This window comes from Primulina huaijiensis, chromosome 17 (genome assembly GCF_012295235.1).
Source record: "Primulina huaijiensis isolate GDHJ02 chromosome 17, ASM1229523v2, whole genome shotgun sequence".
Lineage (NCBI taxonomy): Eukaryota > Viridiplantae > Streptophyta > Magnoliopsida > Lamiales > Gesneriaceae > Primulina > Primulina huaijiensis.
This window is the reverse complement of record NC_133322.1, coordinates 1,573,082-1,601,042: the sequence shown is the minus strand read 5'-3', so window position 1 is coordinate 1,601,042 and position 27,961 is coordinate 1,573,082. Positions and strand designations below refer to the sequence as shown.

General features: G+C 34.6%; 5 protein-coding genes across 7 annotated transcripts; 4 read left to right on the top strand and 1 right to left on the bottom strand.

The window, feature by feature from the left end:
• The first annotated feature begins 1,537 nt into the window (after positions 1 to 1,537).
• LOC140963321 (peptidyl-prolyl cis-trans isomerase FKBP43-like) lies at positions 1,538 to 6,758 on the top strand. The gene is made up of 13 exons (XM_073422609.1): positions 1,538 to 1,693; positions 2,132 to 2,205; positions 2,562 to 2,794; positions 3,014 to 3,153; positions 3,430 to 3,718; positions 4,016 to 4,234; positions 4,347 to 4,406; positions 4,538 to 4,774; positions 5,407 to 5,674; positions 5,808 to 5,895; positions 6,031 to 6,072; positions 6,162 to 6,210; positions 6,327 to 6,758. Exons 1-13 carry the CDS (start codon positions 1,681 to 1,683, stop codon positions 6,409 to 6,411), a joined length of 1,797 nt encoding a protein of 598 aa, XP_073278710.1. The 5' UTR covers positions 1,538 to 1,680; the 3' UTR covers positions 6,412 to 6,758.
• Positions 6,759 to 7,721: 963 nt separating this feature from the next.
• Positions 7,722 to 8,921, top strand: LOC140963320 (probable carboxylesterase 9). Its single transcript, XM_073422608.1, has one exon. It carries the CDS (start codon positions 7,857 to 7,859, stop codon positions 8,814 to 8,816), a length of 960 nt encoding a protein of 319 aa, XP_073278709.1. The 5' UTR covers positions 7,722 to 7,856; the 3' UTR covers positions 8,817 to 8,921.
• Positions 8,922 to 10,122: 1,201 nt separating this feature from the next.
• Positions 10,123 to 13,997, top strand: LOC140962889 (UTP:RNA uridylyltransferase 1-like). The gene is made up of 6 exons (XM_073421960.1): positions 10,123 to 11,322; positions 11,683 to 12,051; positions 12,173 to 12,396; positions 12,491 to 12,554; positions 13,048 to 13,244; positions 13,534 to 13,997. The coding sequence occupies exons 1-6, from the start codon at positions 10,192 to 10,194 to the stop codon at positions 13,742 to 13,744; spliced, it is 2,196 nt and encodes a 731-aa protein (XP_073278061.1). The 5' UTR covers positions 10,123 to 10,191; the 3' UTR covers positions 13,745 to 13,997.
• A 614-nt stretch (positions 13,998 to 14,611) lies between these two features.
• On the bottom strand, positions 14,612 to 18,805 carry LOC140963417 (peroxisome biogenesis protein 16-like). 3 transcript variants are annotated; one of them, XM_073422734.1, is made up of 9 exons: positions 18,446 to 18,805; positions 17,779 to 18,029; positions 17,595 to 17,652; positions 16,680 to 16,896; positions 16,290 to 16,591; positions 15,946 to 16,205; positions 15,278 to 15,345; positions 15,120 to 15,181; positions 14,612 to 15,028 (listed from the first exon to the last, which is right to left on the bottom strand). In XM_073422734.1, the coding sequence occupies exons 4-9, from the start codon at positions 16,877 to 16,879 to the stop codon at positions 14,967 to 14,969; spliced, it is 954 nt and encodes a 317-aa protein (XP_073278835.1). In that variant the 5' UTR covers positions 16,880 to 16,896; positions 17,595 to 17,652; positions 17,779 to 18,029; positions 18,446 to 18,805; the 3' UTR covers positions 14,612 to 14,966. The 3 variants fall into 3 exon arrangements, with proteins under 3 accessions (XP_073278835.1, XP_073278834.1, XP_073278836.1); XM_073422733.1 differs by lacking the exon at positions 17,779 to 18,029; XM_073422735.1 differs by lacking the exon at positions 17,779 to 18,029 and having other exon boundaries at positions 17,579 to 17,652; positions 18,446 to 18,511.
• Positions 18,806 to 22,784: 3,979 nt separating this feature from the next.
• On the top strand, positions 22,785 to 27,890 carry LOC140963245 (ribosomal lysine N-methyltransferase set10). Its single transcript, XM_073422533.1, is given in 15 exon segments — positions 22,785 to 22,848; positions 22,965 to 23,055; positions 23,685 to 23,828; positions 23,831 to 23,858; positions 23,981 to 24,086; positions 24,333 to 24,415; positions 25,074 to 25,109; positions 25,194 to 25,341; positions 25,479 to 25,563; positions 25,898 to 25,978; positions 26,283 to 26,347; positions 27,020 to 27,076; positions 27,170 to 27,241; positions 27,462 to 27,517; positions 27,519 to 27,890. Coding segments are annotated over 15 exon segments (1,326 nt in total). The 5' UTR covers positions 22,785 to 22,800; the 3' UTR covers positions 27,745 to 27,890.
• Positions 27,891 to 27,961: the final 71 nt, after the last annotated feature.

The following is a 27,961-nucleotide window of genomic DNA, read 5'->3' as shown; positions in this document are numbered from 1 at the left end:
GAAATCCCATAAAAACAAATTGATTGTTCCTCAATCCTCGTTACTCGAGCAAGTCATGAAAAAAATAATTGAAAAACAAAACTGGAACCCACGAAAATTAATGAAAGTAATAATGAATCGATTACCTCCTGGAATTGAAAAGGAAACCAATCAACTGATCTTTCTCAAGAGCGAATCGAAGAGACAGCGCCGACATTTTTATATTTAGTTGGGCCCAACTGTTTAGTCCAACAACTGGGCTTTGATAATATAAAATCCATATTCTAAACGTGGTCCAGTAAAAAAGATGCATACTAACCGAGACTCCACTTGAAATTGAAGCATGTATGTCGTGGAAACTATTTCTTTAATTTTTAAAACATTAATTATTTATTTTATTCCTGATTTATCTTATATTATTAATTGACACTTTTTGAAAATAATTATCACTAAGTTAAGCTATAGCCAATGGACTTCTCAACTCATCCGACACAAAGATCTCAGTTATTAAATTTAAAACTTAATTGTAACTCGAATTCTATCGATAATATTATTTTCTTTTGTCGAGTCTGAGTTGTAGTGTCTTTGATTTGATTACTACAAAATCAGTCCACTCTCGAGCAAAAACATGAAGAGGGTTTTTTTTTTAAAGTGGGTTTGGACTTTTGATTATGAGAATACACATTTGCATCAATTATTAATTTACATTTGTATTTAAAAAAAAAACTAAAGTGGGTTTGGACTTTTGATGATAAGAATACACATTTGTATCAATTTATAATTTATATTTAAATTTTTAGAAAAGGCAAGGACTTTATTAGCATTAAATTTGGATATAAAGGTAACATAACAAATTGCGACTAATTTTATTTACTAATTAATAAAAATAAAATAAAACATACTGATATTACAATAGGTCGAGACACGATAAGAAAAAAAGCTAATTTTTTTGTGATTTCTCATTGTTCTCGTAAAAATATTTGAAAAAATCAATAAACTCAAAAATTACGAATCAATTGAGAAATCAAATTTCATAGTAGCAATAGTCGCAACAAAAAAAATGCTAATGCATTTTTTAGAATAAATCCAAATGTATATATAAATTTTGAGAAAATCTCGCATCGACCTCATTACAAAAAATATTATTATTCACACAAAAATATCTCATAAAAACATCTCAATAGTTAATTTATGAGATAAATATTTTGTATGACTTATAAAAATATTTTTTTAATATTAAAAACATTACTTTTCATCGTGAGACCAACTCTATTTTTATGCTTTGAGCGGTAGATATGGATTAGATCAATTTATATATCTAACTGATATAAATATACAATATCATTTCACAAAATATCTATTGTTTATTGTTAGCAATATATTATTTTAAATGTTTTCAAGTTTTTAGACAAAATAATATTTAAAAATTATATATAAAAATAAAATAACACTTAAAATATTTTCAAATATTAAGTAATGTATTCTTTCATGATTATTAGGTATTACCCGAAAATAATACAAATGATCGACTCCCGCGGGGCCGGCACTAGCCTATATAAACCGAGGGTTTAAAGATTTCAGCGCAAGTGCTCTCCCTCCCTCGCTCCCGCTTTTTCGCTAGGGTTTCGGACGACGTTTTATATTTCGAGAAAGAACATCATGTTTCAAGAATCCGAAGCCTGATACTTGCCTCCTGTAACAATGGCCTTCTGGGGTTTGTTCTTTGGCCTTTGCGGCTTTTTCTTCACTCGTTTGTGTGAGCTAGCAAATATTGTGCTCTTTTTGAGATTTTCGCCGTCTGGAAATTCAATTGTTTCTACCCTACTTAGCCATTTTATAGTTTATATTATATTATAGTTATACTTTGTTTTTGCCGCGTCTCTCTGTAGTCATGCTTAAAATCCCGTTTCTATGTATTTATGTGTGTGTGTAATCTGGAGATTGTGTTCATTGTGATTCGGAGTCAGAAGAATGAAATAATTTTAACTTTCAAGCAATTGTAGATGTTCTGGATTGATTTTACGAAGAGCGGTGTCAAATATGTGTGTTTTCCTCATTTTTGTGTGTTGGCATCTTGTGCTGCCCGTGTACTCTTTTTTTTGTATGTGCCCATTAAAGTTATACTCACCTCACATTATTCCCTCTGTTCCAGGCGTTGAAGTAAAACCTGGAAAGCCAGTTACTCATTCTTGTGAAAAGGCTAGAGGAAGGCTTCGAATTTCGCAGGTAATTTTTTTCATAGTCCTGGAAAGCAAACTTCAAATTGTAATTTGACTTTTAACTTTGAATACTGACGATGGTATTTTACTTCTTTTTCCATGCTTGGTTTAATTTTTTTTTTCTTTTGAAATTTTATAAATTCATGTTGTAAGATATCATTCCCTGTTGGTAAGAGATTTCTTGTTCTGATGGTTGCTCTTATCTGGTAAAGAATCCTTTTACTGCATATTAGGTTTGGGTTGTTACTTGTTAATGACTGAAAAAAATGTTTATTAGTGCTTCTTATCCAGTTCTACGTTTGATATGAAGTGATATTTAATATTAACTTTGTTGGTCTGTCTGTGCGGTGATCTATTATATAGGCTACTTTGGGAATCAGTGATGCAACAAAGAAGAGCTTAGTACAGTGTAATGTGGGTAACAGAAGTCCGGTTTTGCTCTGCGCCTTGCTGCCCAATAGTACAGAGTCATGCCACTTGGATTTGGAATTTGAGGAGGCGGATGATGTAGTTTTTTCTGTTATTGGCCCACGAAGTGTCTATCTTACTGGTTACTATATCCAACGAAGTCTGCAGTCAAATACACACAGTGATACGTATCCTTTTAAGTAATTTTTTTTAGTTATATCACAGTTGGAACCCATTGCAAATAATTTCATTTGTCAAACTTAATTGTTTCATTTGTCATTTTAATTAATACGAAACACAAGATCGATAATTTTATCACCATCTGTAGGTTTCTCCTAAATGGGAAAACATGTGATTCTGTCAAAGTTAAGTTGGAATTTTCAGCTTTCCTTTACTTTCACCCATAGAGAATCATATGGAGTGGATATAGAAAACTCTCATACGGAGGGATCTAGTCATGATAGTGCTGATGATAGGTATGAGGACAGTTTTATTGATGATGACGAATTACAAGTTTCCCCACCATCCCCTGTTTCAAGCGACAAAGGTAATTTTTTGCATGGTTCAGCCTCTAATTCTCTCCCTTAATCGCCGGATGCTTCTGGTGGGTAAAATATTTTATCCAGAAAACTCTTCAAAAAGGATGATCATTGAGTGGATACTGGTCTTTTTCAATCTATAATTCTTGCCATGAAACTTGAAGCTTAGTATGTGATTTGTCGATCTTTGTCTTGGTCATTATGATGGTTGTCATCTAGATGCACATCATCAACATTTATACAGGGGTTTCACCTTTTGTTCTGCATTTTTGGGTTTAACAAAGGAACGGACGAGGCTAGACTGGACGATGATAGAATGCATGATGGAAAGGGACGTCGAAAAAATCGCAAGAAGAAATACCAAGTGATTGAGTCGGATAGTGAAGATGACAACGGGTACCTTTTATCTGTATTTAAGAACAAAAGATCTCCGGAGACAACCATGTCAAAGGATGGAAAAAAGAGTTCCCAGGTTACAGAACAAACAGCTAGCAGGTCCGAATATGGTGGAATCTGTGGCAGCGAATCACCGGTAAAGGGCAATCCTCCAGATGTGAATGTTGAACCAGAAAGGTGATAATAGGACTGGACTTATCATTCAGCATCCTTTATTATGAAATTTTTTGGAAGAGTGTATAATTCAGCATCCTTTATTATGAAATTTTTTGGAAGAGTGTATCCCTCCTTTTTAACTCTTGCATACACACATCTAGACACATAATCGATAACTATGGGTGGGCTGTGTTTGTTTGTTTATGCATTTATAAATTATAGATATGTGTTACGTGTATAAGGAAAAGTTGGATCCATTTGGGAAGATGAGCCATATTTGTTTGAATCTTATAATTCAATTTCCTTTTTTCACGTCAGACTAAGCGGGGCAAAGCTGCCATTCCTTCATGAAGGGACCGAGCAAAAGAATAAAAAACTAGAAATTGTAAAGGAATTGGAGACTCGTAACAAAGTCCTTTCCAACAATGAGAAGGCCTTGACTGATAGTAACTGTCTTGGAAATAAGGTAGAGGTTAACATCATCGACCAAAATCTGCTTATGAGACACGGGAACGATCAGATGCAATCCCTTGACGTGTGAGTAACATCTACTAATGAGATAAATACCTAATTCATTCATTTTGTGAACCACACTTACACCTATCTATTGTCATCTATTTATGTTCTGCTGTACTTGGCCTAAGATCAGTGCAAAAGCAAAAAAGAAGAGAAAAGAGAAGGTTGGTGAAGTTGAGGCCCCAACAAATTTGTAAGACTTCTTTTTCTCCTTTATTCTTCTTTTGATCAATTAAGAATTTTATTTCACGAGGATATGTTTGTTGTATGGGCATTTCATTTTATTGATTCAGACTTGCTTTCATCCTGCTATTGATACTCTAGGATGGAGATGGGAGCTAATTGGTCTGCAACAAATCGAAAATCCGGAGCGGAAAATGGTCAGAAATCAAAGAAGAGAAAGAAAGGTGTACAGCTAGAAAGGATATGTGAAGGAACTGATTCAGAATGTCATAATATTCCTAAACATGATGAATTCAAGCAGGGTTTATTAAATGCTGACAGTGTGTCAAATGAACTGTTGGAAGCAAATGGGAAACACCAGGAACCAAAAAATGACAAGTTAGTATCTAGTTTTCTCTTATTTTTCTTGGTTTTCTTTTCCCAGATTACATTTTTTTGATATAAATCTAAATGCTAAAACATTGATAATGTGAAGCAAATTGAGAAGATCTGAAATTGTAATGGAGTATATGTTTATAAGATAAATGACGAGGAAGTCAAAACTCTGAAGTATCCACATCTTTTTACTTTGATGAGAGATTTCTGGAAAGATTACAAAGACCTTGTGTTCGATATCCGAAAAAGCTGTTTATTGGAATTTTAATAACTTGGTCTTTTGTTGAAAAGTCTTTAGGAGTGTTGAGCCTCATTGATGACATAACAATCTCCATAATTTCACTTCAGCTATTCTTCCCTTGACCAAATGTAAATTTTCAACTGCAATAAAAAAGATTAATTGATTAAATTTAAATTATTTGTAGGTTTAGGATATAACTTGTTAAAGAGTTTATACTTCTGAACAATGTTACTGGAAAGAAGTTAATTAAGATCTCCATGCCCCTTATCATGATTAGGGGCCTCGTTTTCCCCAACCATGAATGAATTATGGTTCATTGAACAGTACTTGGCACCTACAATTTTCACTCCTCATTTTCATTTGTTTGATTTTTTTTGTAAAATTCTACTTGCAGCATCATCACCACAAACTCTGAATTACTAGCTAGTGATCAAAAGCCCAATAAGAAAATTAGAAAGAAGAAGCAGAAGAAAAATGAAGGGGATGGAAGCTCAGATGTCTTCATGCCCAAAATGACAGATAATAAAGAGAACAATGCCATGAAATATGAGCATCAGACTACAAACACACCGATTCAAGAAAGTGCTTTATCAAATGGATTGATTATTGAAGAAGTGACCCATGGACCACCTGATGGAAAAGTTGCTGCTCCTGGGAAAAAGGTATACTTGCTACAATTGTAAGAGTAAGAGAGTCTTTTGTACTACTATTGGTTTGGTTTATATATCGCATTTTGTTGGGAATATTTATTTTCATTTTGCTCATGATCATCTCTTTAAACAAACCTTTTATCAGGTCAAAATTTATTACACAGCTATGTTAAAGGAGAGCGGGTGCATCTTTGACTCAAATGTTGGTAAACCTGCCTGCAAGTTTTTGTTAGGTACCTGGACAGCTGCCTTTGCAAACATGCGCACACTCACCCTCTTCGTCTTGTTTTCGCTTTAGTTCTGAGAAAATTGTTAATAGTATCATTACTGACGTGTTATCTTATTATCTATATTTCTTCTTCAATCAGGTGATAAAGAAGTTATTGGAGGATGGAACTTGGGCATTGATGGTAGTTACTTTTGAAACTAAAACTCAATCACCTTACCTCTTGTTACTCTTTCATCTTAAATTCTTTATATTCATCGATATTCATTGCAGGTATGCGTGTTGGGGATAAAAGGAGACTCGTTATCCCACCATCGATGGGGTATGTTTTGAATCATCCAAACCATAGACACCATACACGGCAAAATTTTTGCCTAAAAATTCGATTGTCGCGAACCCATATGCTTCTATATGAAAGTTTTCCTTTTTGCGGTATAGTTATGGAAAGCATGGAGCTGGAGAAAATGTACCTCCAAATTCATGGCTTGTATATGAAGTTGAGTTGGCGAGTGTACGTGGATAACCTCACACAGCATTGTCTGCCCTTGAAGTCCTCTGGGAAATGAGGATCGAAGCAGAAGAAGCATGGAAAGGGGTCTGAAGCTGAAGGTCCAGTTGAAAGTAGTAGGTGCTATGACTTTCCCGGTTTTAAATGTCTTAAAATGCGGACTATTTTTTTAGTTTCAGCATCTTTTATTGAAATTGTCTTGTTATGTACTAGTTAGTATTGCACAGAATCTTTGAATAGTCTGTCTAGATACAGATGAGTGAAACCTGGTTCGGCTTTGGCATGATAGAGGCCTGTTCTATTAACTTGGGCCGGTTTAAAGAGCCAAATGACAAACCAGTTTTTGGGTCAGGCTTATGATACCATTTCTCATGTTTTCTATTTTCACTTATTTTTACATTATATTATAATATAGAACTAACAATGGTCGCACCAATGAGGAATAGGTAGTCAAAATATTTTAAACTTTTTTCTTTTTCAATGACAGAAATAATAAACAAATGGAAGATGCATGAAAGTAACACAAACAAATGAGATATCTCTCAGATTACTGTATTTAAGTTAATAAAATAATTTAATTATGATAAACATATTTATTAATATAAATATTGGATACATCTCAATTTTTATTAATATAAATATAGGATACATCTCAATTTTTTTAAAAAATAAATGAAGAATATTATATATGTTAAAGATGATAAATATCTTGATATTTGATTTACGACATATATGGTCTCTAGATTGATGCAGTTATTCATCATCTCATAAATTGCATTAAAATTAGAACCTAGTTAGTTGCAGTCTCAAATTCAATATGCTGGAGTTAATAATTCTTTTATATATATATTTTTTTTCACATATTGATCTTTACTATCATGTTTGTGCATATGTTAGATCGAATTTAGTTCTTCAGTATGTTACATTTCTAACAATGTCATGAAATATTATATTTCGAATTTATTACCATCAATTCAATCCAATACAATATTTTAGCGTCATCTCACATATAACATGATAAATATCGAAAATTTAATTTGTTAGATTTTAAATAATCAATAGATTAATTCTTGGAATACAACACATAGACTAGAATAAATATGTACCTCGACACGATTCCCTCTTTTTATCGGGTTTGAAATTGTCCACGGGCTCGTACTTGTAAGTTGTATCTAAACTTTATAAGCACAAATTATTGAAATGAAAACTGGGCCTTACTTGTATCCAAACTTGCTTGCTTGTTGGCACGAGCACGTGTTTAAATCAAGAAGACAGATTCAAAATCTGCAATAACTATTACTCCTCAAATTATGTAACAAACATTCGAATATCGAAATTTAAGGACGCCCACTGATTATTTCCCCACAAACAATTGCCTGAGATTAATCAAATTCCAACGTCGATCAAACCACATTTCTCTTCGTATCTTTTTGGAACAAACAAATAATCATTAACAAACAATGTCCAGATTTGATCCCTACGAACATGTAAACGTATCCCTCAATCCAGATGGCTCACTCACTCGCTACATGAAGCTCCCAACCTCCCCGCCAACCGGCGAAGTCCCCCAAATCCCCGGCACGCCAGTGCTCAGCAAAGATGTCACTCTCGACGCCGACAAGAAAACATGGATGCGAATCTACCGACCCGCCAAACTCCCATCCAACGACAACACTGTCGTACGTCTCCCCATCATCTTGTTCTTCCATGCCGGCGGCTGGATCCAGATGAGCCTCGCCAACACCATTCTCCATGAGATGAGCAACAAGATCTCCAGCGACGTCCCCGCCATCCTCGTCGCCGTGGACTTCCGTCTCGCGCCGGAGAATCGCCTCCCCGCTCAGTACGAAGACGCGATCGACGCCATACACTGGGTGAGAAACCAGCTAACGGACGGTGATGGAGACCGGTGGATAAGGGACTACGGTGACTCCTCGAGATGCTACCTCTACGGTTCGAGCTGTGGCGCCAACATCGCGTTCAATGCCGCGATGCGGATACATGATCTCAACCTCGCCCCGCTGACTGTCGTCGGAATCATACTGAACCAACCGTTCTTCGGTGGGAAGGCGCGGACGAGGAGTGAGCTGAAGCTAGCGACTGATCAGTACTTTCCATTGCCAGTGATCGATATGTTGTGGGAGCTTGCGCTGCCTCTAGGGACGGATCGCGACCACCGGTTCTGCAATCCTTTTGAGGATATTCAAGTGAAGGAGAAGCTTAAATCAGTGGGGAGATGCCTTGTCATAGGGTTCGGCGGCGACCCATTAATCGATCGACAGCAGAAATTCGTGCAGATGCTAGTGGAGCAGGGTGTGATGGTGGAGGCGCGTTTCGACGACGTCGGATTCCATGGGATCGATATGATCGACACGCGCCGGGCTAACGCCATTGTTAATTTTATAAAAGAGTTTGTTTGATTTCACATTTTTAATGTTTTTATTTATGGGTTTGATCATTTTTATTCTTCAACTTACTGAAATAAACATATATTCTTCGGAAATTATTATAATATAATATTTTTTTATGCATCTATTTTATATCGGTTTTTTTTTAAAAAATAAATCCATATTGTGAGGATTCCAAAATTCAATGCACCTTAAAACATTAAAATTAATTACACTTTGTACAAAAATTAAAGATATTTATGTACCGTTTGGTTCATGGTATGAGATATATAGTATGAAGATAAGTAATATTTTGTAATAATAAAATAAATAGAAAATGATAGTTAATATAGTGTTTGATTTAATTGATTTGATTGATTAAATTTGAGATAATATGATATTATCATTTTGTCATTGTTGAAAATATTAATAGAATATTAATAATATTATTTATTAAGAGTAATATCTTAATTTTATATTATTGATTTGATTGATGTGAGATAAATTATTACGAATTTGATTGATGTGAAATAAATAATTAATAATTTGATTGATCGAGATAAATAATACTTGTACAAAACAAGTGATATGATAGGACTATTTATATTAGTACTTACAAGTACTTGAACCAAACAATACCTTAGAATATTAAAACATTTTTGCATGCATACAAGGATCAATAAACATTATTTTTTGAGTAAATCTCTTGTGAGACGGTCTCACGAATCTTTATATGTGAGACAGATCACCCTTACCGATATTCACAATAAAAAGTAATACTCTTAGCATAAAAAATAATATTTTTCCATGGATGACTCAAATAAGAGATCCGTATCACAAAATATGACCCGTGAGACCGTCTCACACAAATTTTTGTCTTATTATTTATAAATGACGAATTATTTTAGTTTTGCTTAAAGAAAAAACTAAGAATATATATATATCAAAAAATATATAAATCATTTTTTTTTTTTTTGTTATTGAGATATGTGAATTCTTATACATCATCTTTTAAAGAACCAAAAATAATAATTTTTTATCATTTTATTTAAGCGAGATTCAAAAAATCCATAAAAAAATATAATAAAATAATAAACTGAAATATAAATATAACAAAAATATTATTGTGGAATTCTGATACTAATGCGATTATATTATTATGGAGAATAAACCATTTAAAAAACAATTTTGATAATGTCTAATTTTAAATAATAAATTTTCAATTAATTAAGATGAAATTTAGGATCAGTAAGTTTAACGATTATTAGTTAATTTTAAGAAAGAATCCCAATTCAATTGCAATTGGGATTTTAATTATAAATAGTCTGCCAACGCAATAATAAAGATATTAAATTTAAATCTACGCTGACGATTGCATCCTAAACCCAAAGACGACTCTTTCACCATCATGAACGGAGGCGATGCGCCGCCGGCTCAGCCCGTGAATGGCGGCGAGTTTCTCCTCCAACTCCTCCGCAAGCCATCGAATTCTCGCCCGCCAATTCACGTGTTTCCGCAGTCCTCACAAGCCTTCTCGCTTGACCCGGCTGTCGCGTCGGTGGGTTCTACGATACCGGATTTTGCCATGCCTCAGCTGCCGTATCAATCCAAGGGTGGAGATTTACCTTATCGTCCATGGGGTAACAATCCACCACCACCTTTCGCTCCACACAATTTCTTCCCACAAAACCCTAACGCAAACACTGTTTTAAACCCTGATTTTATATCTCCACCTCGGAGACACAATCACTCTACGGATCAATACGGTGTACAGTTGAATCGTTCATCGCACGGTGAGGATATGAGAAAATCAGGGTTTACTGCTGGCAATTCGAAACCTACCCCAGCTTATCAACCAGAGCAAAATTTAATTTTTGGATCGGTAAATCACCATATGCTACGCAATGGTGCCAGTTTAGGAGGGGATGCTATGAATGAAAGCTTTGGTCAAAGGGGAAAACTTGGAAACTCGTATCTTATGGAGGGTTTTGGGATGGATAGAAGATCAAATAATTTTATTGGAAATTCAGCCGAAGTCAATGGAATGACACGTGGAAATTCTAATGGACGGAGGGCTTTCGAGAACGAAAGAAGAGTTAATGGTAATAACCGGGGGAAGCAAAGTTATAATGGAAACTATAGGGCCATGGCGCCACAGCCGCAAGGATTTTCAAGTAAGATGCAGGATCCGAGAAACGGGGAGTATGGAAATAGGAGGACTTTAAACCATAATGGGGTCAAGGGTAAGGGTAGTTTGGGTGGTTTTAGCGGGACTGATAAATGTAGCAATCAACTTGATTCCCCCGGATTGCCGGCGGGTAGCAATTTTCACTCTGTTTCAGTTTCTGATATCGAGGGGTCAATGATGGGGCTTCATGAAGATGATCAGGAAGAATCGAGGAACAGTGGGTCGGTTAACATGAGTAAGGATCAGAGGGGGAGTGAGATGGATGATTTAGAGGATCAGCTTGTAAGTTCTCTGGGACTCGGGGATGAGTCTGATGAGAAGAGTGATAAAGCAACTTTTGTCCGTGACAAGGTAATGTTTATTTTGTTGTGCTTATATTTTGAGTGTGCACGGATATCAACGGTTGTCTTTCTTTTCTTTGAATGTTGTTTCTAGTGTTAATGACTGAACACAAGCAAACATATTTCTTTCTCATCAAATTTTGTTATACCATGACGTTTTAATTATTGCCAGTTATTTCTTTGGTTGGTGTTTAATATTTATTCTGGTCAGACACCCCAACCTTTACATTACTATATGAGGCCATGGAAATAAGTTTCTGCTATATGTTTTCTAGAGCGAGCTTTCAAATATCATATTTGTATACGAGGAACTATCCAAGATGCTCAAACTTTCCTTTCTTGCCAACTCGCTTTTTCTCTCTATGATCAGGATTATAGATCTGACAAGAGAGGACAGTGGATTATGGGTCAGAGAATGAGAAATCAGAAAAGGCTGACACCATGTCGAAGTGACATAAACAGGCTGAATGTGCCATTTATAGTTCGTTATGAATCTTTAATCCCATCTGAGGAAGAAAAGGTCAAACAAAAACAATTGTTGACAGTATTGGAGAACCTTGTTATTAAGGAATGGCCTGAGGCTCGATTATATCTTTATGGATCATGTGCCAACTCATTTGGATTTTCAAAAAGCGATCTTGATATTTGCCTTGCAATGGAAGATGAGAATGCTGACAAATGTGAGATCTTGTTAAAATTGGCTGATATTTTGAAGTCTGACAATTTTCAGAATGTACAGGTCAATAATCTCCCCCATCTATTTTACTTAGATTTTGTTGTTATGGATGTCATGTTCTCGTAAATGTAGGTCTTATCCTTGGATAAGTGTCTTAGTTTTGCGATCTGTGTGTTATATACAGGCACTTACCCGTGCTAGAGTCCCTATAGTTAAGCTGATGGATCCAGACACTGGTATTTCATGTGACATTTGTGTGAACAACGTTCTGGCAGTTGTTAACACGAAGCTGCTTCGAGATTATGCTCACATAGATGGTAGACTCCGACAGCTGGCTTTCATTGTGAAACATTGGGCTAAATCACGTGCTGTCAATGAAACATACCAAGGAACGTTGTCGAGTTATGCGTAAGCCATCTTTGACTACCTCAATATTCTTCATTTTCTACCTATGCCTCCCTTTGGTGTTTGACTAATTCCTTGTGTATGTATATATTACCAGGTATGTGTTGATGTGCATTCATTTCTTACAACAGCGAAGGCCTGCCATTCTCCCATGCTTGCAGGTGTGATTATACTTGAAATTGAATTTTTGACTCCCGTTTTCGGCCTCTGTACCTTCAAACATGTTTTGTTTCTTTTCATGTCTGTGAATTTCTGATATTCATTTGTATATGATTATCTGTATAATTCGAATTTTCATGATGTTTAATATTTTGTTAAGAAAGTCCATAATATTTATTAACACTTGAGTATATGCAGGAGCAATCTGAAAATTTCTAGATTATCATTTTATCACTAATACTTGTCCAGCTACTACATATCCGCATTTTCCATTTTCCTCTCTCTCATATGATTTGGACAGAATGGCCCCATTCTGGTCGTGAGGTGTGAATGGCATATCTTTTGGCTTGCAGATATGCCCCGACTTTTCTACACAACTCATGAGCTGTTCCAATTTGACAGGCTATGGATGCTTGCGCATATTATTTGTTGATGATTGCTTGCACATAACGTGAATTTTTTACTTAACTCTCATGAGCTTTTCCAATTTGACAGGCGATGGATGTTACTTATTCTGCCACTGTAAACAATGTTGAATATGCTTACTTTGATAAAGTGGAAAAGCTTTCGAATTTCGGGGACCAGAATGGAGAAAGTATTGCTCAGTTGGTGTGGGCTTTTTTCTTTTACTGGGCGTATTGCCATGATTATGCAAATGATGTTATATCAATTCGCATGGGATGCACTCTGAGGTGAGAAACACTTTCTAGACCTACACGTGCTCCATTTAGTTAAAAAGAGGTTATTTACTAACAGAATTGATTGCTTGGCAACATCTTGGGGTAATTGTCTCACCATGTCAAGTGTCGGTTCAATGTGTGATAAATAAAGGATATCGGATCTGGCCAGTCTCCTAACGTCATGGGGTGAAACTTTACTCGCTCTCCGTGTCATTGGAGAGAAAAAAACGAGGATGCATTAACTTGGCTTGAAGCTTGGGAAAACAACTGATCATGTTTTGTTTTTTTTTTTCCCTTGCAGCAAGAGAGCTAAAGACTGGACTAGAAGGGTCGGTAATGACCGCCACCTGATATGTATCGAGGATCCATTCGAGGTATCCCATGATCTTGGTAGAGTTGTGGACAAGTACAGTATTAGAGTCCTGCGAGAAGAGTTCGAACGAGCTGCAGAAATAATGCAGTATGACTCCAATCCGTGTGTGACTTTGTTTGAGCCCTATGTTCCTAACTGATGTCCCCAAATGCGGATTGGACTAGATTATTACATAGCAACTATCCCCACCTTGTAAATTCCTCGCTTATGATATATCAAAGTTTCCGTCTCTTTTTATTTTAAATAAATGTTTGTTCAGTCAATTATTTTTCCACATGCAAAGGCTTCCAACATATTTCATTCAATACAATTTGCGACACTGCTATCTATGTATTTAATATGTTTCTTTTGGTTTTATCATTTCTCGAAAAATAATGATTATATAGAATTTTCATCCTCTATAGCTCAATTATTTAGAGGATTTTGTGTTTTTAAAATTGCATCATATAAAAATGTCATAAAACTAAGTAATTAAATAATAAAGTCTCATAAGTTATAAAAGAAAATAATTTTTAACGGTCTTATTAAAAAAAATAATAGAAGATGGGATATAATATAAATTATGTTTTGGAAACACCAAGAAAAGAGAAAATTATGAAACACATCCAACAATCTGAAAATTTTCTAATTTTAATTGATGTTGAAATTTAAAATTTTGATTTCCCTAATGTTTTTTCCGCTTCTATTCATTTCCCATATTGGTCATAAAAACACTAGCAAATCTTTAGAATATATTTGATTGGAGAAACCAATAAACTAAAATATATATTTTTTTAGAAAAAAACTGCTTCTTTAAAAAAAAAAAAGATGTGTTTTGGTTACAAATATAGTTTCATAAAAACTTGAGTGATTTATTAAAAGCTTTAATTTTTTTGGATTCTGCTACTATTTTTCAATATTTATCTAAACGTCAAAATCACTAGTATTTTTTTTTTTTATAAAAACATTTAAAAAGTTGTACTTATTAAATGATTTTTTAAAATGAGAACTTCTATATCCAAATTTGTCCTCAATGTACACCCATACATTTGAATGTGAGTGACAGAAAGTTAAAGCAAACATTTTAGTCGCAAATAGGACGAAGGTCTACTTGTCTTCCTTTCAGATTCTCTTGTATTCCAATCTCCGCTGTGTGCAGATGTAATAACAGAAGAACGACGCAATCCCCAAGAAACCAACAATTTGATACAGCGCAAAGAGTTCAGACATTGCTCGAATACACTATTTATGACGAATATTGATAGCCATATGTATGAGACACTATAACCTAGGCTTATTATAACCAGCTCATATATTAATGGACAGAATTTCAGGAAAACTTACACCATCAAAATGAAAAGAACTCCGGCCAAAACTTGATCTCATGATCCAGACATGTAAGTGTATCGTGTCTGGGCTCCGACAAGAAGTTCAACAAGTTTCTCTGCATGTTAAGGAAATATCAAAGCAATTTTTTATAATAAAAATCGAGTATTATCGACTTGCAGAAACTGTAATCAAAGAGCTGAGCATACCAGTAAGAGGGCCAATGATGGGAACCGGTTCTAGTAGCTTTTGAGTGCCAGCGAGTCTTTGGCTGAAGGATTTAAAGAGCATTAATGTAATTTTTGGAGGTGGATGAAACGAGGGAATAGGAAAATACGAAGAAATATTCTGCAGGTTGCGGTGTTACCTGGTATATTTTGTGAAAAAAGGATCTCTCATGAGATAAAGCGCCCATAGCAGCTTCCGTCTTTTCAACTGCACCCATTTTCAGAAATAAAAAATTTAGCCCTTTTTTATTACAGAGGTGAAGTACATATCACCTCTAGCCACTCGGGAGCATTCACAACATTGGAGAATCACATTACATTTCATCTCAATTTAATATAAATCTTGCTACTCTGTAAATAGAAGACTCAAATCCAAAAGACTAGTCAGTCAAATTTCCTTTTTTTGCTGAAGAAAGACTAGTCAATCAATTTGGAGAGCCATGAAACTTACACGTTGCTCCACAGCGTCAATGTGACATCAAAACATATTGGAAAGAAACGTGAAACCAGTAAATATTAGAAGGGACAGCCAGATATGTTTCTTGAATGCTAAAGAGAGGACGAAAATACAACTTTCTATAAATTTATTAACCAAAGAATCTCACTAGTGTGCTGGAAGTCGCATATTCTGTCTTCACTCTTCCATTCAGATTGATAAGAAAAAGAAAAACACAAAAAACTTTTCCAAACACTGTAGTTCTGAGAAAGTGCCACAAGTAAGGTCGATTATACACATAACAGAGATAAAGAAACTAGATACCAGAGAAAAAAGAAAGACAAAACACATCAACAAAATTGAAAATCTAACCTCATGTTTTTCAAGGTTGGAAAGATGAAAAACATTGCTATTGTGCCACAAAACTGAGACCAATGAACTACTTCCATTTCCGATGAGGTCCACTACCAATGAAGCAAGCCAAGGAAGCCATGTCCGTGCCCCATACTTTCTTATTAACAAAACATAAATGAGAGGTCTTAAGATAAACAGTACTTCTCCCATAAAAAATAAACCCCCAGGAGTACCCTTCTTGGACAAGGTGTAGAGAGTTGGTGTCTCTGACACGGTCGCTGGGATGAAATAAAAACACAATTTAGCTTAAAAGTAGCAAAATGTAAGCCAACAGCAACAAGGGGTGTAGGGAGAAAAATTACTCGGAGGCTCCATCGTCGCCTCCTGGTGCTGAACCCTGTGCAACCACGACGGGCCAGTAACCGTACGGGCATTTTCGCCGAATCTATTTAATGCAAACAAAGCCCTCCCTTCAAGATTAAATGGGTCCTGTCCATGATTATTGCTTAAAACACCAGAAACCCCGCGCTGGCCAGGATTGGATGCAAACTCATTTCTGCGGGCATCAAAATCATCAGTGTCCCTACCATCATTTGTACTCTCCCCACCATGCAAAAGCATTTTATATCCACTCTTTTGCAACACAGCCAATCTAAGCAATACCCTGTAATTTAAGTGATTAGTCAAGAACAGTCTATCAACAGTCATAAATGTTATCTAGAAGAAAGAGCAACAAAATATGAGGCGCTTACTTGGTAGCTTCAGTTATGGCAATGAAATTCCATTTATTTTCTTCGCCATATAATTGTTGCGCCACAACTTCAACAAGAGTTTCCAAGTCCTTGAGCAAAGTTATGCATAATGAAAATGGGAAAGATAAAGGCTCTCCACCCCCCGTACGAGTCTGCGCTGGGGTGGTATCGATTATATGTTCATTGAGAGCAGTAATCATGCCCAGAATTGATGTCACTGCAGGAAAAATTGTAAAAGATGTGACAGAAAACATCAACACCTAATCCATACATAAGCTAAAATTATAAAAAATAGTTTTAGGCAATAAGGTTAGAGTTTTTTTTAAAAAATATTATAATTACATATATCACTGTGGCTGATTGAGATTAAACCAATGGCCAAAGTTACCCTCAAACTACTAGAGTGCACAACATTGTAAATGTGCAGTAGAAAACATTATCAACCAAAACATATCAATTATGAAATCGAGAACTCAATTGTCACCTGCTGCAAATAGACTAACTATAAAATTTTGGATTTTTTATGATGGAAGTATGAGAATAAAGTCAAATGGCATATGGGAATAAGAATTGCAAATAAATTAATGATGATAGTGATGATATGCGAATTTACTCGATAGGTGTGCCACACAATAAAACAAACCAGGATATATGGGGATCATGCTATCAAATATTTACAGAAGCACATTGCTACCCCAAATACTTTTTAAACAATTTTATATTGTAATGAAGTGTATATACTGAATTCAAAACACTGAGGCTATAGAATATCCTGAAATTGAAAGATGAATTATTATGAAAAGTTGTAAACTTTAAACTAATTTTTGAAGGGCTGAAAAAATAATAAAATTGAATGCATAAAAACACATCATGGAGTGGCGGCGAGAAGCTACTGTTACCAAAATTTTACAAAACCTGCTTCTGGTCCAATTTCCGAATCCGAAAACCTCTCAGGAAGAAGCCAGGTTAATCCCTGAAATACCATTCAAACAAGCCCAAGAGAGTGAATTTCCAACAATCTTCAACAGATGAACTAAATTTAACATTTCCAATTGAAATAAATTATATGAATAAAAATAGAAAGGACGTGGTCGAATACATTCCAGATAAGAGAATAAACTGCATAGATGCAATCAAATCCAAAGCCCTGATCAGAATACTCAATACATTACTAATTGCATAAATATACTGCAAAAAACCGAAAAAGCCATGGAAAGAGACTTCAGTCCTGAGATGCAACATAGATGAAGAAATCCATGCATGAGCACAAGTCGTCAAAAGGATTGAGTTCAAATGGTATCTGTGATTACTTCTCGCGAAGTTATCCACATCTTCTCATAAAGGTCATAGCTGTAAGTCAAACTTAAATAAATGACTGATTTAGCTTCAAATTGTCATAGTACCACTTAAACAAGAAATGCAATAGTGGCCAGGCAGGCAGCTACTCATATATCCACCGAGAAATTCATCTGATCATATAAATTATTCGTTAAATCATTATTAACTTCAGAAACATCAGGACTTTCACAGTGACCGCAGAAGCACAAACGCTCCCTGCATAAAAATCTTCAGAAAAACAATTTATGCATTAACCAATCATCATATGCTCATAAGGGGTATCCAGCGTGTTTGCGGCCCCTCAAACTTCAATGATTTCACACGTATTCCAAAGAAAAACAAGTACACAAACAAAGATACTCGGGTGGTTGATGAACAAGAGGGCAAGTTCAGCAATAAAACAAAACAACAAAGTTCAGCAGGCTTACATTAGCTAATGACTCCAAGGAATGCACGTAATCTCTGTTCCTCCTAACCCATCTCTTGTAAGAATCCATTTGAACAAAAAGTTAATCTCCACGAAGAACAAGCAATTTAAGCTCTGTCCCACAGGATTTTATGCCAATACAATTGCAATTTGCAACCCTAGACACCGCCTAATTGCAGTTGACTCTGAATCTTTTAAGGTATTGAATGAGACCCAGGCGAGACGACAGTGCAATAATCGAATCCATTAGTGGGTTTTCATTGTTGATATGTGTGCGCGTATTTATACGACGAACTTGTAAGAAATCAGTGACGTGATATGCAGATATTATTACTCGTCGGTGACGTCGTATGTTTGCATAGGCTATATACTAAAGTTTAGCAAACTCTTGAGTTAATTTAATATATTATAAAATCAGTCTAAACTTAAGATAAATTCCATAGTACAAATTTGTGTAATATATTCGTCCAAGAAAATATTAATCAAATATCGACTAGACCACTTTACATGTTTGCTGGAAGCTAAAAAATCTAAACTTAAAATAAATTGAATTGAAAAACTTTGTGTAACAGGTTCGTTCGGCAAAATGTTGATCAAATATCGAGTAGACCACTTTACAAGTTTGCTAACCAAAATAGATGGCTTCTCTTCTTATATGAAAAATGTAATTCAGATGTGTTGGTCAATCTTTTACATGTCAATGCATGACTTAATGTGAGTCATGAATCACGGCTATATGGACCAGTGTGTGGACTTAACAGAAGTTGGTTGGCAAGAGTCAAGAAAACAGAAGAAATAGAAAATAAAAGGGATTCGGTTGAGTTAGTTGAAACAAGAAAGATACACAGTTGAGCAACAAGAAGATAACCTGCATCAAGATCAACATGAAGAGTTCTGGAGACGAGGCTAGAGAGCTTTAGTTTGATTCAAGAGTGTATACACTTATAAACCAAAAGTTGACATACAAGAGTGAATCATTCGTGATCTTGAAGGGTTATTCGAGTTGTATTTTAAATCCTTGTAATTGGATTTCAATCAAATAATATTGTTCTTCCTTCTTCTGTGGATGTAGATCGTATTGATCGAACCACGTAATTCTTGTGTTCCTGTTCTTTGTTCTTAGATTCTCAGCGTTATATTGTTCAGTAGTCTCGAAGAAACTTCATAGTTGTGCATGTCATTGTGTTCTTGTCATCAAGCGTTCGTTCAGTCAAATTCATTACAAAAATAAAAATTAAAAAATAAATGGATGCTTACTATTCGTACTTCATACTCTGTTTCTAAAATTGGAAATTTCAATTCTAGTTCTTTCTTTTTTTGAAACCTTCAATTTCTAGTCTAATCATTTTAATTCTGGTTCTTATTTGGTAATAATTTTAAGCAAAGTTCATTCTCTTTATTTTTATGGTAAAAAAAATAAATTAGCAGTACAGCCATGATAAATTTAATTATTTTATATTTATGATATCAAACATTGTGAATTGCTTCATTTTTAATTATAATTCAAACAAGGTTCAATTTACTCTATGTAAATCGAGTCGTTTAAATAATATTATTATTTAATAAGTTTTAAGAATTTATGATTTCTTCGATTCTAGTCTCTTATTGGTTTCTTGGTGAGATCTTTTTTCTTTTCTTAAACATAAACACTTACATGAGATTGTCTCGCGAGTTAATATTATAAAAAGATATCCTATTCGACTCAAACATGAAAAAATATTATTTTTTATGTCAAAAAATATTACTTTTCACTCTAAATACGGATCGGATCTAACATATTCGCGACTCAAAATAGACTTATCACTAAAATATTTTTTAAAAAAATTTATTTCGTCAAAAGCTATTGGTTCGATGCCATGGTTTCTTCTATATGTAGGAGATATGGTTGGTTGGAGTCTCCTTCACCCCAAATTGTGTTTATAAAAAATTAAAAATTAAAAATTAAAACTTTCTTAATTTATAATTTATATTTAAATTTTCTTAATATTTATATCCTATGTATAGTTTATATTTCAAAAGAAGGAAATAGTGTTTCATTTTGTTGCCAATCTTTTCATAGTGAAATTTCAAAAAACGTGTTTTTATATATTGGAGAATATAAAATTTTTTTTTTCCCTTTTACATTCTGAATAAGATATTTTTATCGTATATTTCATGTCATAATTAATGTGTTCAGGTTTTTTTTAAATGTTAAAATTTTTAAATATAGTATATTTCATGAAATGATAATATGTTTTTTGAGAGTGATGAAAACTAAAAGGAATGCTTTTATAGAGATATTTTAAATACATAATATTTTTTAAAAATAATATAATATTATTTGAAATTGGCTTGTAAAATATATATATGCCAAATATTAAATTAAAAGATTTAGGACACCACGAGCATACTATTGGTGCAGACAAAAATACGTATAATGACTAGTCTGGCTTAAGAATGTACATAAAAACCAAACTTGGCCAAATTTTAAGAAATTTGTAACCATGGCGTGCCAGAATTTCGACAGCTACGAGGTAACATATTTATTTCCATTAATAATAATATTGACCATATTGAAGTTGTTACAATCAAGCATTTAGAGTTGGCTAAAAATTATAATTGTTTAGTCAAGATGTAAATTTGTTTTATTGTATTTGTGGAAGCACATAGTCACATATTAAGCGACTGGTGGACATGAAAGGGTGCATCTACTTAGATGCAGACGGATCAAGTTGTTAAATCTACTCCGAGGATGGACGTGTCTTACTGTTAGTGTTGTCTCATATCTCTACGAGATTAGTCTTATTATTTTCTTACTGTCAGTTATATCCCAGCAGAAACAATATCATACTTTTAAGATATGGTGTTTTTTTTACGACTCACCTAATCAACCTCATCAAACGGCAAAACGTCAACAACTCGACGTACGAGAGCTTTTCATGAGATCGGTCATTACAATACTTCTCTCACTTTACAAACAAGATGTTTGTGTGATTTATACAATTGATTTTAATACTTCATATGATGATGTGAAATTGAGCGGCTGTCAAACAGGCTGGCTGGGCATGGGTGAATTCCAATGACTTTCATGAATTAAGCAAGAAAAACTAGCTGCGTTGCAATAATTAATATGAAAAATCGCCATATTCAAAAAATGTTTAAATTTTCACAACTTTTGTATATATATTTTTTCTTGAATCAGGTCGCATATTTAAATATTTCTGATTTTAAAATTAATTTCCTAATCGTCCGAGATCAAGCTACCACAAGAAAACACTATAAATGACCAAATTATGGTTGTTAAAAAAGAGTAACGGCCCAAAACTCAGTTTCCGACCACTTATGTATCTAACGAGGGAGTTTAATTTTATTTATAGACTAATGACCGTTTTAAAATTTTCAAGAAATCCAAAAAGCATGTAAAATTTGAGCACTTGTCTGAAAAAAAGAAGAAGAGAAAAATTAGATAAGGAGACTTTTCATGAATCAAACACGATTTAGAAAGACCAGAATTAAGAAACCGAGCAACAATTCTTTGCAGGCGACTGATTTAAAATCCCCATAGTCATATGCAAAGAAAACGAACCTACAATAATATTACAGCTTCCTGGACCTGGAAAACCGAGTGATCTTGATTACAAGCCCCGGGAAAACGTCGTCGGGATCATGGATTTGAGGGTTCCGCTCCAAGATGAAAGGGTCGCCGCACTTGTCACTGATGGTGTGCAACGTTTCTCCTTCTCCGACAACATAGATTTCTTCGCAAGCCCGACTCGTCAGCTGGTTTCCTCTGATATAGACATGATCATGGTCTCCATCTCCATGGATAGTCGACGTGGTTAGTATCAGGAGGAGGGTGAGAATAAAGAGCACGGTTGATGGGAACTTCCGGGTGATGTCTGCCGTCATGGAGAGGTGGTGGCTCCGCCGGAGGGGATGGCGAGAAGTTGGAGAGATGGGAGGTTTATAGGTTTTGGGAGGTAGCAAGAAAGGGGTGACCACTATGGTATTACGTGACTCAACTTCCCTTTTTTACTGCATTATGCCAAAAACGACTTGGAAACGTGGGAAATGTAACGATGTTTCCAAATCGTAATATTCTTTTTTTCTAAAAAAAAAATTACATTTAAATTTAAAAAAATTAAAAATTTTTGTGTCTTTTTTAAATATGACTTTCTACACTTAGAAAAATAGAAATAAGTTCATTATAATTTTCAAAATTAATTTTTTGAGTACTTTATAAAGTAAAAATATTATGGGTTCAAAATTAATATTTATATAACCTTGAGTGCCATTTTGCAATTTGGAAAAGCACATATTTATTTAAATCCTTTAATTATTTATTTTTCCGGAGTCCACCGTCGCGTGTCCTCAGCAATGGGTTCAGAAGAAGCAAAGCTTGAGCTTTTTCTTCAGTGGCTAAACGTCCTTTGATATCTCTTCAAGCAGCCAATGTTTTATGTTCTTGTTTTTGATTTTGTGAGTTTTGTTCGTGATATAATACTAATTGAAGAAACATTTCACTTGGCATTTGAATTCAGGTGAATGGAGTGGAGCTACGGGCTTGTGATATCAAATATTGTGGCTCGGGCAAAGGTTTTGGAGTTTTCTCATCTGATGTTGCTCCTGATGGTAATCTGTGTTTTAGCGAATTTAAATTAAATTGAATTAAATTCATTGCTGTGCACTTAACAAATGTCAAGGACAGAGGCAAGCTGACAATCTCTCGCAGTTGAAGAAAATTTCGAAACTTTTCTGTATTATAATATTATTTCAACAATTATAATCTCCTTCTGCCTGACCTGCGACTTCATCATTGGATAAAATCCATCCCGGGTGATAATGTTGAATATTTACCTTTTTTCTTTGAGTCCCAAACAATCAGGGATCAAAAGGGTTCAAATCTTGGAATCCATCATGAAAAGCAATTAATTAAAACATGAAAGTTCCAATCCTTTGGGGAACTGGGAATTTTCTGAAGTCAGTATCTCGAACTTTGAATAGAGATATTCGGCTTTGCGCTGATAATACCCCCACTCTAGATTGAAAACCAATTGGTGTAAAAGCCGCAGCATATTCCCTCTCGCATGAATCATGATACGTGTAGTTCATAAATCAAATGGCATGTACATGTTAATTATGATCAATTGCAATACCGTTTTCGGGTAAACGAGTAAATGAACAGATATCATTTTTATTTATCATTACGTTGAAATTCAAGATGAGGTACTTACTCGTGTGATTTCTTGCTCTGAATTCAGGAATTCTGCTGGTGGTTCCTCTTGATTTAGCAATTACTCCTATGAGGGTGCTACAAGATCCTTTACTTGGACCTGAATGCAGGGCAATGCTTGGTGAAGGGGGTGTAGATGATCGATTGTTGATAATGCTGTTTCTTATGGTGGAACATTACGAAAGAACTCTTATTGGAAGCCGTGCGCAGAAAATTTTATTATCGTCTCCTTTCTTTTACAAGAAGTGGAAAGCTGCTGAAAAAAGTCTTTAATGGCATGATTTTAATTTGAATGATGATATCAACTTGTGATCCTTATTTCAGGTATCTTGATATGCTTCCTAATACATTTGGAAATCCGCTTTGGTTTTCTGAAGATGACCTTTTGGAGCTGAGAGGAACCACATTGCATCGTGCTACTGAAATGCAGGTATCATCTAATTCATGTAAGTCATGCAACTGTTCGGCTTTAATTTCTTGGATTTTCAAGTACACTTCTCCATTACTCAGTTTGTATAAATGATCACCTTGTAATGCACCGTAATGAAACTCAGCACATTCTCGAGTTCATAAAATTACTTTTTAAACCTCTTTGCACATGTTTATTTTTTTTCTTTTGATGTTCTGTATTATATAAAATTCAGGATAGGAGACTGAAGATAGGTTTGTATTGCAGAAGAAAATTTTGAAGTCACTGTTTGAAGGAAAAGTGAAGAAATTGGTGGAGAAGCTTTTGGCTCATGATGGCAATTCAGGAAGGTGCATTAAAACTCTATAACTTGCAAAGAAACGTTGTTTTAGCATATAAAATGGAACAACAAAGAATTATGATTCATAATAGCTTGTTCAGTTAGCAAATTAGAGGGGAACTCACATACTGGTAAACCCGACAAACATTTGTTGGATAATGCTTGGCACTTATGGAAAGTGAAGGAATACATCACCTTCATAAATAAGAAACCATAAGGTTCAGAAATATGAGCATAAATTCCACATTAAGTTAACGAAAGGGAGAGGGAAACAAACCACGTGAGCTCAAATATCAGTGGGAATAACCCGTGTAAAATTATCTAAACATGAATCAAATGTTAGCGATCCTTAATCGATTTTAAAGAAGGTTAAAAAAACTAAGGGAGTTGATACAGCAAATCTGTTCAACTTCTTAACTGTGTGAGTTATTGAAGGACAAGGTGATCATAATCGGAAGTTATTTATACAGTCGGTTTGGAAAAAAATCAATTGGATATTTGGGAAAATGGAATTTTAGTTATATGATGGTTCTTTAACCGTTGTGCTTCTGAGTTATACTAGTGTGTTCTACACTTCCGTACTAATGGAGTATTAATGTTTTTTCGAGTTGTGTACTTAGCTGTTAGATTAGTCAAACGTTGCTCACAATTTTCTTTCTTTCTTTCAGTTTTGGCAGTGAAGTGAGATTTGAAGACTTCCTTTGGTATGATTCCCTCAGCTTGCTAGTTATACACGACCAAGATTCCTGTTATTGGCTACTGATATTGCAAAGTGGATGTCTTTAAAGGGCAAATTCTATATTTTGGGCTAGGGCATTAAATATTCCCTTTCCACATGCATGTGTTTTTCCAAGAGTTACAGAAGAGCAAGACAAAACAAGCAGCATGAACCTGGTGCAACTTCTGAACATGCTTCTGTTAAAAAGTTGGTTAATATAGAAAGTGGAAAAAGTTAGGTTGCACTTTCCACCTGTATATTATCTCTGTAAAATTTCTTCTCATTCTCCAAGAAAATATGTTAGAGTTGACCTTCTCATAATTGAATCAGATCTCCCCGTAAATGCCTCTGCTAGCCAAGTTTCACAGTTGCTTCCACTTTAGAAGGAGAGAATCTATGGGTTGAGGGTCTCGTCCCTGGAATTGGTTTTTGCAATCATAGTAATATGTCCGCTTAGATGATTTTTCCATTATTTGCAGACTGCTAATTGAAATATGTGTATTTTAAATATCTGTCAACAAATTTCACAATTTTCTGCCGCCTATAACTACTGTTTGTTTAGCTTTCTTAGCTATATCTCGAAGCTAGTGATTTACCATCCCCATCAAAATTTTTCATTTACCCCTCTACTTATTTTACTTTCATAATATGAATTCCGTATTGAATGTGAATTTCTTGTTCATCCTCACCTTATACATCAAGTTGGTATAATTTGGAAATTTCTGATCTTGATTGCTGCCGTTCTTTCTTAATTCTGCATACTTGGCTCTGAAGACTTAAAAGCTGCTGCAACTTGGGAAGTTGATGGAACTGGATCAACAACCGGAATTCCTTTTTCCATGTACCTACTTTCAGGTAGGAATCGACGAACCGAGGCTTGATTCTTGGGCAAGTGACTGTTATTTGCTTCTTTTCTCGATATAAGAAAATTGGAAAAGTTTACTTTTCTTTTTTTCTTTTTACCAAATCAATTGCTATTCTTTGAGTTGCTATGTGCAAAATTCTTTCGATTATGATTTTATTACTCATTTTAGAAATTATCAATGCAGATTGTGATGACCGATTTTTTTATTGTTGACATATGGTGCCTTTTTAATTGTGTTTCCCTCTTATTTTTTTCTCCTGATTTCCGTGTAGCTGACAGAATGATTGTTTTCAGTTGGGAAAAATAATTTCCAAGTCGAGAATGAGATTTCTATCAGTTATGGTAAAAAGGGAAACGAGGTACATTAAATTTCTGTGCCGAATTTTCCCGGAGACGTTAACATTGTTCACGCAGGTTAATTTAAATTGTTTTATGAGAACTGGATACAAACTACAACACTTACCTGTTTTCTTCTTCAAGTGGAGCATAAAATATATTCTCATTTTTATTGAAATTTAGTAAACAGTGCATTATGACCAGAAATTGCTATCTATTTAGGGAAAGACAATGTGTATTTACTTTTGAAAAACCAGATTTGCTATTCACTTCAAGGAGTGAAATAACAACTTGAATTGAACTATAATAATGTGCATGATGTTTCTTGCTTTTCTCTTATAAGACTTGAATAGAGAGTTTTGCTGCATTTGTTCTCAATGGGGCCCTGTAATCTAACCTCTGTTAATTTGTGAGGTATCTTGTTTGTCGGGAGAGGCAATAATTTGGTTACCATTTCTGATGCTTCCATAAATGATTGAAAAGAAATAATTCGCATTTTGTATTCAAGAATTTACAGCTTTCTTTTGTAGGAGGGTACTAATATTGATAAAGGTGAAACAAAAGCTATGATGCTGTAGTTTGTTGTGAAACTAACCATTTCTAGATGGATGACCAGAAATTCAGAATACAGCAAGAGAATCAGGAATTTTCTGTTTCTTTTTCAACATTCCATGATCAAATCGAGTTTGATGCAGGAATTGCTGTACTTGTATGGATTTCTTATAAAGGATAATCCAGATGACTATCTTATGGTAATTTATCTCCTATATTTGTTCTTTAATTACTTTTTACCAACAGTAGTTATTAGGAATGCTTGATAGAAACCTATATTTTCTATGGTACAGATTCATTATCCTCTGGAAGCTATTTCTGACGTTCCTTTATCTGAGGCCAAAAGGCAGCTTCTTGAAGCACAGGTCAAGATAGTGTTCCAGTTTTTTAATCTCATATTGACAAGCTCTACGGTGCTCAAATTTTTACATGCATGAGAAAGTTATTAACTATTAAAGATTTTAATTGTAGAAGAATGAATTGAAGGCACAAATTCCAAACTCTTGAAGTAATCCAATCGAATTAACATTCTGAGATTTTACTTCGATAACTCCAACAGGTTTATTGTTTTCTTCTTTTATATAGAATTGCGAGTGGAGATGTCTTTTGCCTAGGAATTTGCTAAACAATGGTTTTTTTCCCTGAAAGTTCATCTGGAGACTCTAATAGCAAGGGGACAGATGGTCAAGGTTGCAATTATAGTTGGAGTGGCCACCGCAACATGCCCTCTTATGCCAGTAAACTTATTTTTCCCGAAGACTTTTTGAGTGCCTTAAGAACAATATCAATGAGAGAGAACGAGCTTTACGAGGTTTCATCGTTACTTGAAGAAGTATGTTTTGAGTTTTGGCTGCATTATTCATCTTGATTTGGAAACTATTTGGATGTTAGCTTCAATGGAAAAAGTTGCATATTTCCAGTAATTTCTCGTCTTAGTCAGAATAACGTGCATGATGCATACACGTAATCATGTGTGCACTTGTTTTACATGTATTGCCATGATTTTCGAATGATATCCGACATTAAATCTCATGAAACAAAGAACGTGCGTGTTCAAATATCGAAAATTCTCGAGTGTAGACCAA

Coding starts and splice junctions, on each gene's coding strand:
- LOC140963321 (XM_073422609.1), top strand. Junction 2,206..2,561: donor GAAGGCTTCGAATTTCGCAG/GTAATTTTTTTC, acceptor TCTATTATATAG/GCTACTTTGGGAATCAGTGA. Junction 6,211..6,326: donor GTTATCCCACCATCGATGGG/GTATGTTTTGAA, acceptor TTTGCGGTATAG/TTATGGAAAGCATGGAGCTG.
- LOC140963320 (XM_073422608.1), top strand. CDS start 7,857: ATGTCCAGATTTGATCCCTACGAACATGTAAACGTATCCCTCAATCCA.
- LOC140962889 (XM_073421960.1), top strand. CDS start 10,192: ATGAACGGAGGCGATGCGCCGCCGGCTCAGCCCGTGAATGGCGGCGAG. Junction 12,052..12,172: donor ACAATTTTCAGAATGTACAG/GTCAATAATCTC, acceptor TGTTATATACAG/GCACTTACCCGTGCTAGAGT. Junction 12,555..13,047: donor CCATTCTCCCATGCTTGCAG/GTGTGATTATAC, acceptor CCAATTTGACAG/GCGATGGATGTTACTTATTC.
- LOC140963417 (XM_073422733.1), bottom strand. CDS start 18,514: ATGGATTCTTACAAGAGATGGGTTAGGAGGAACAGAGATTACGTGCAT. Junction 17,653..18,445: donor CCTTGGAGTCATTAGCTAAT/GTAAGCCTGCTG, acceptor ATGGTATTTCAG/GGATTAACCTGGCTTCTTCC. Junction 16,592..16,679: donor GCCATAACTGAAGCTACCAA/GTAAGCGCCTCA, acceptor CTTAAATTACAG/GGTATTGCTTAGATTGGCTG.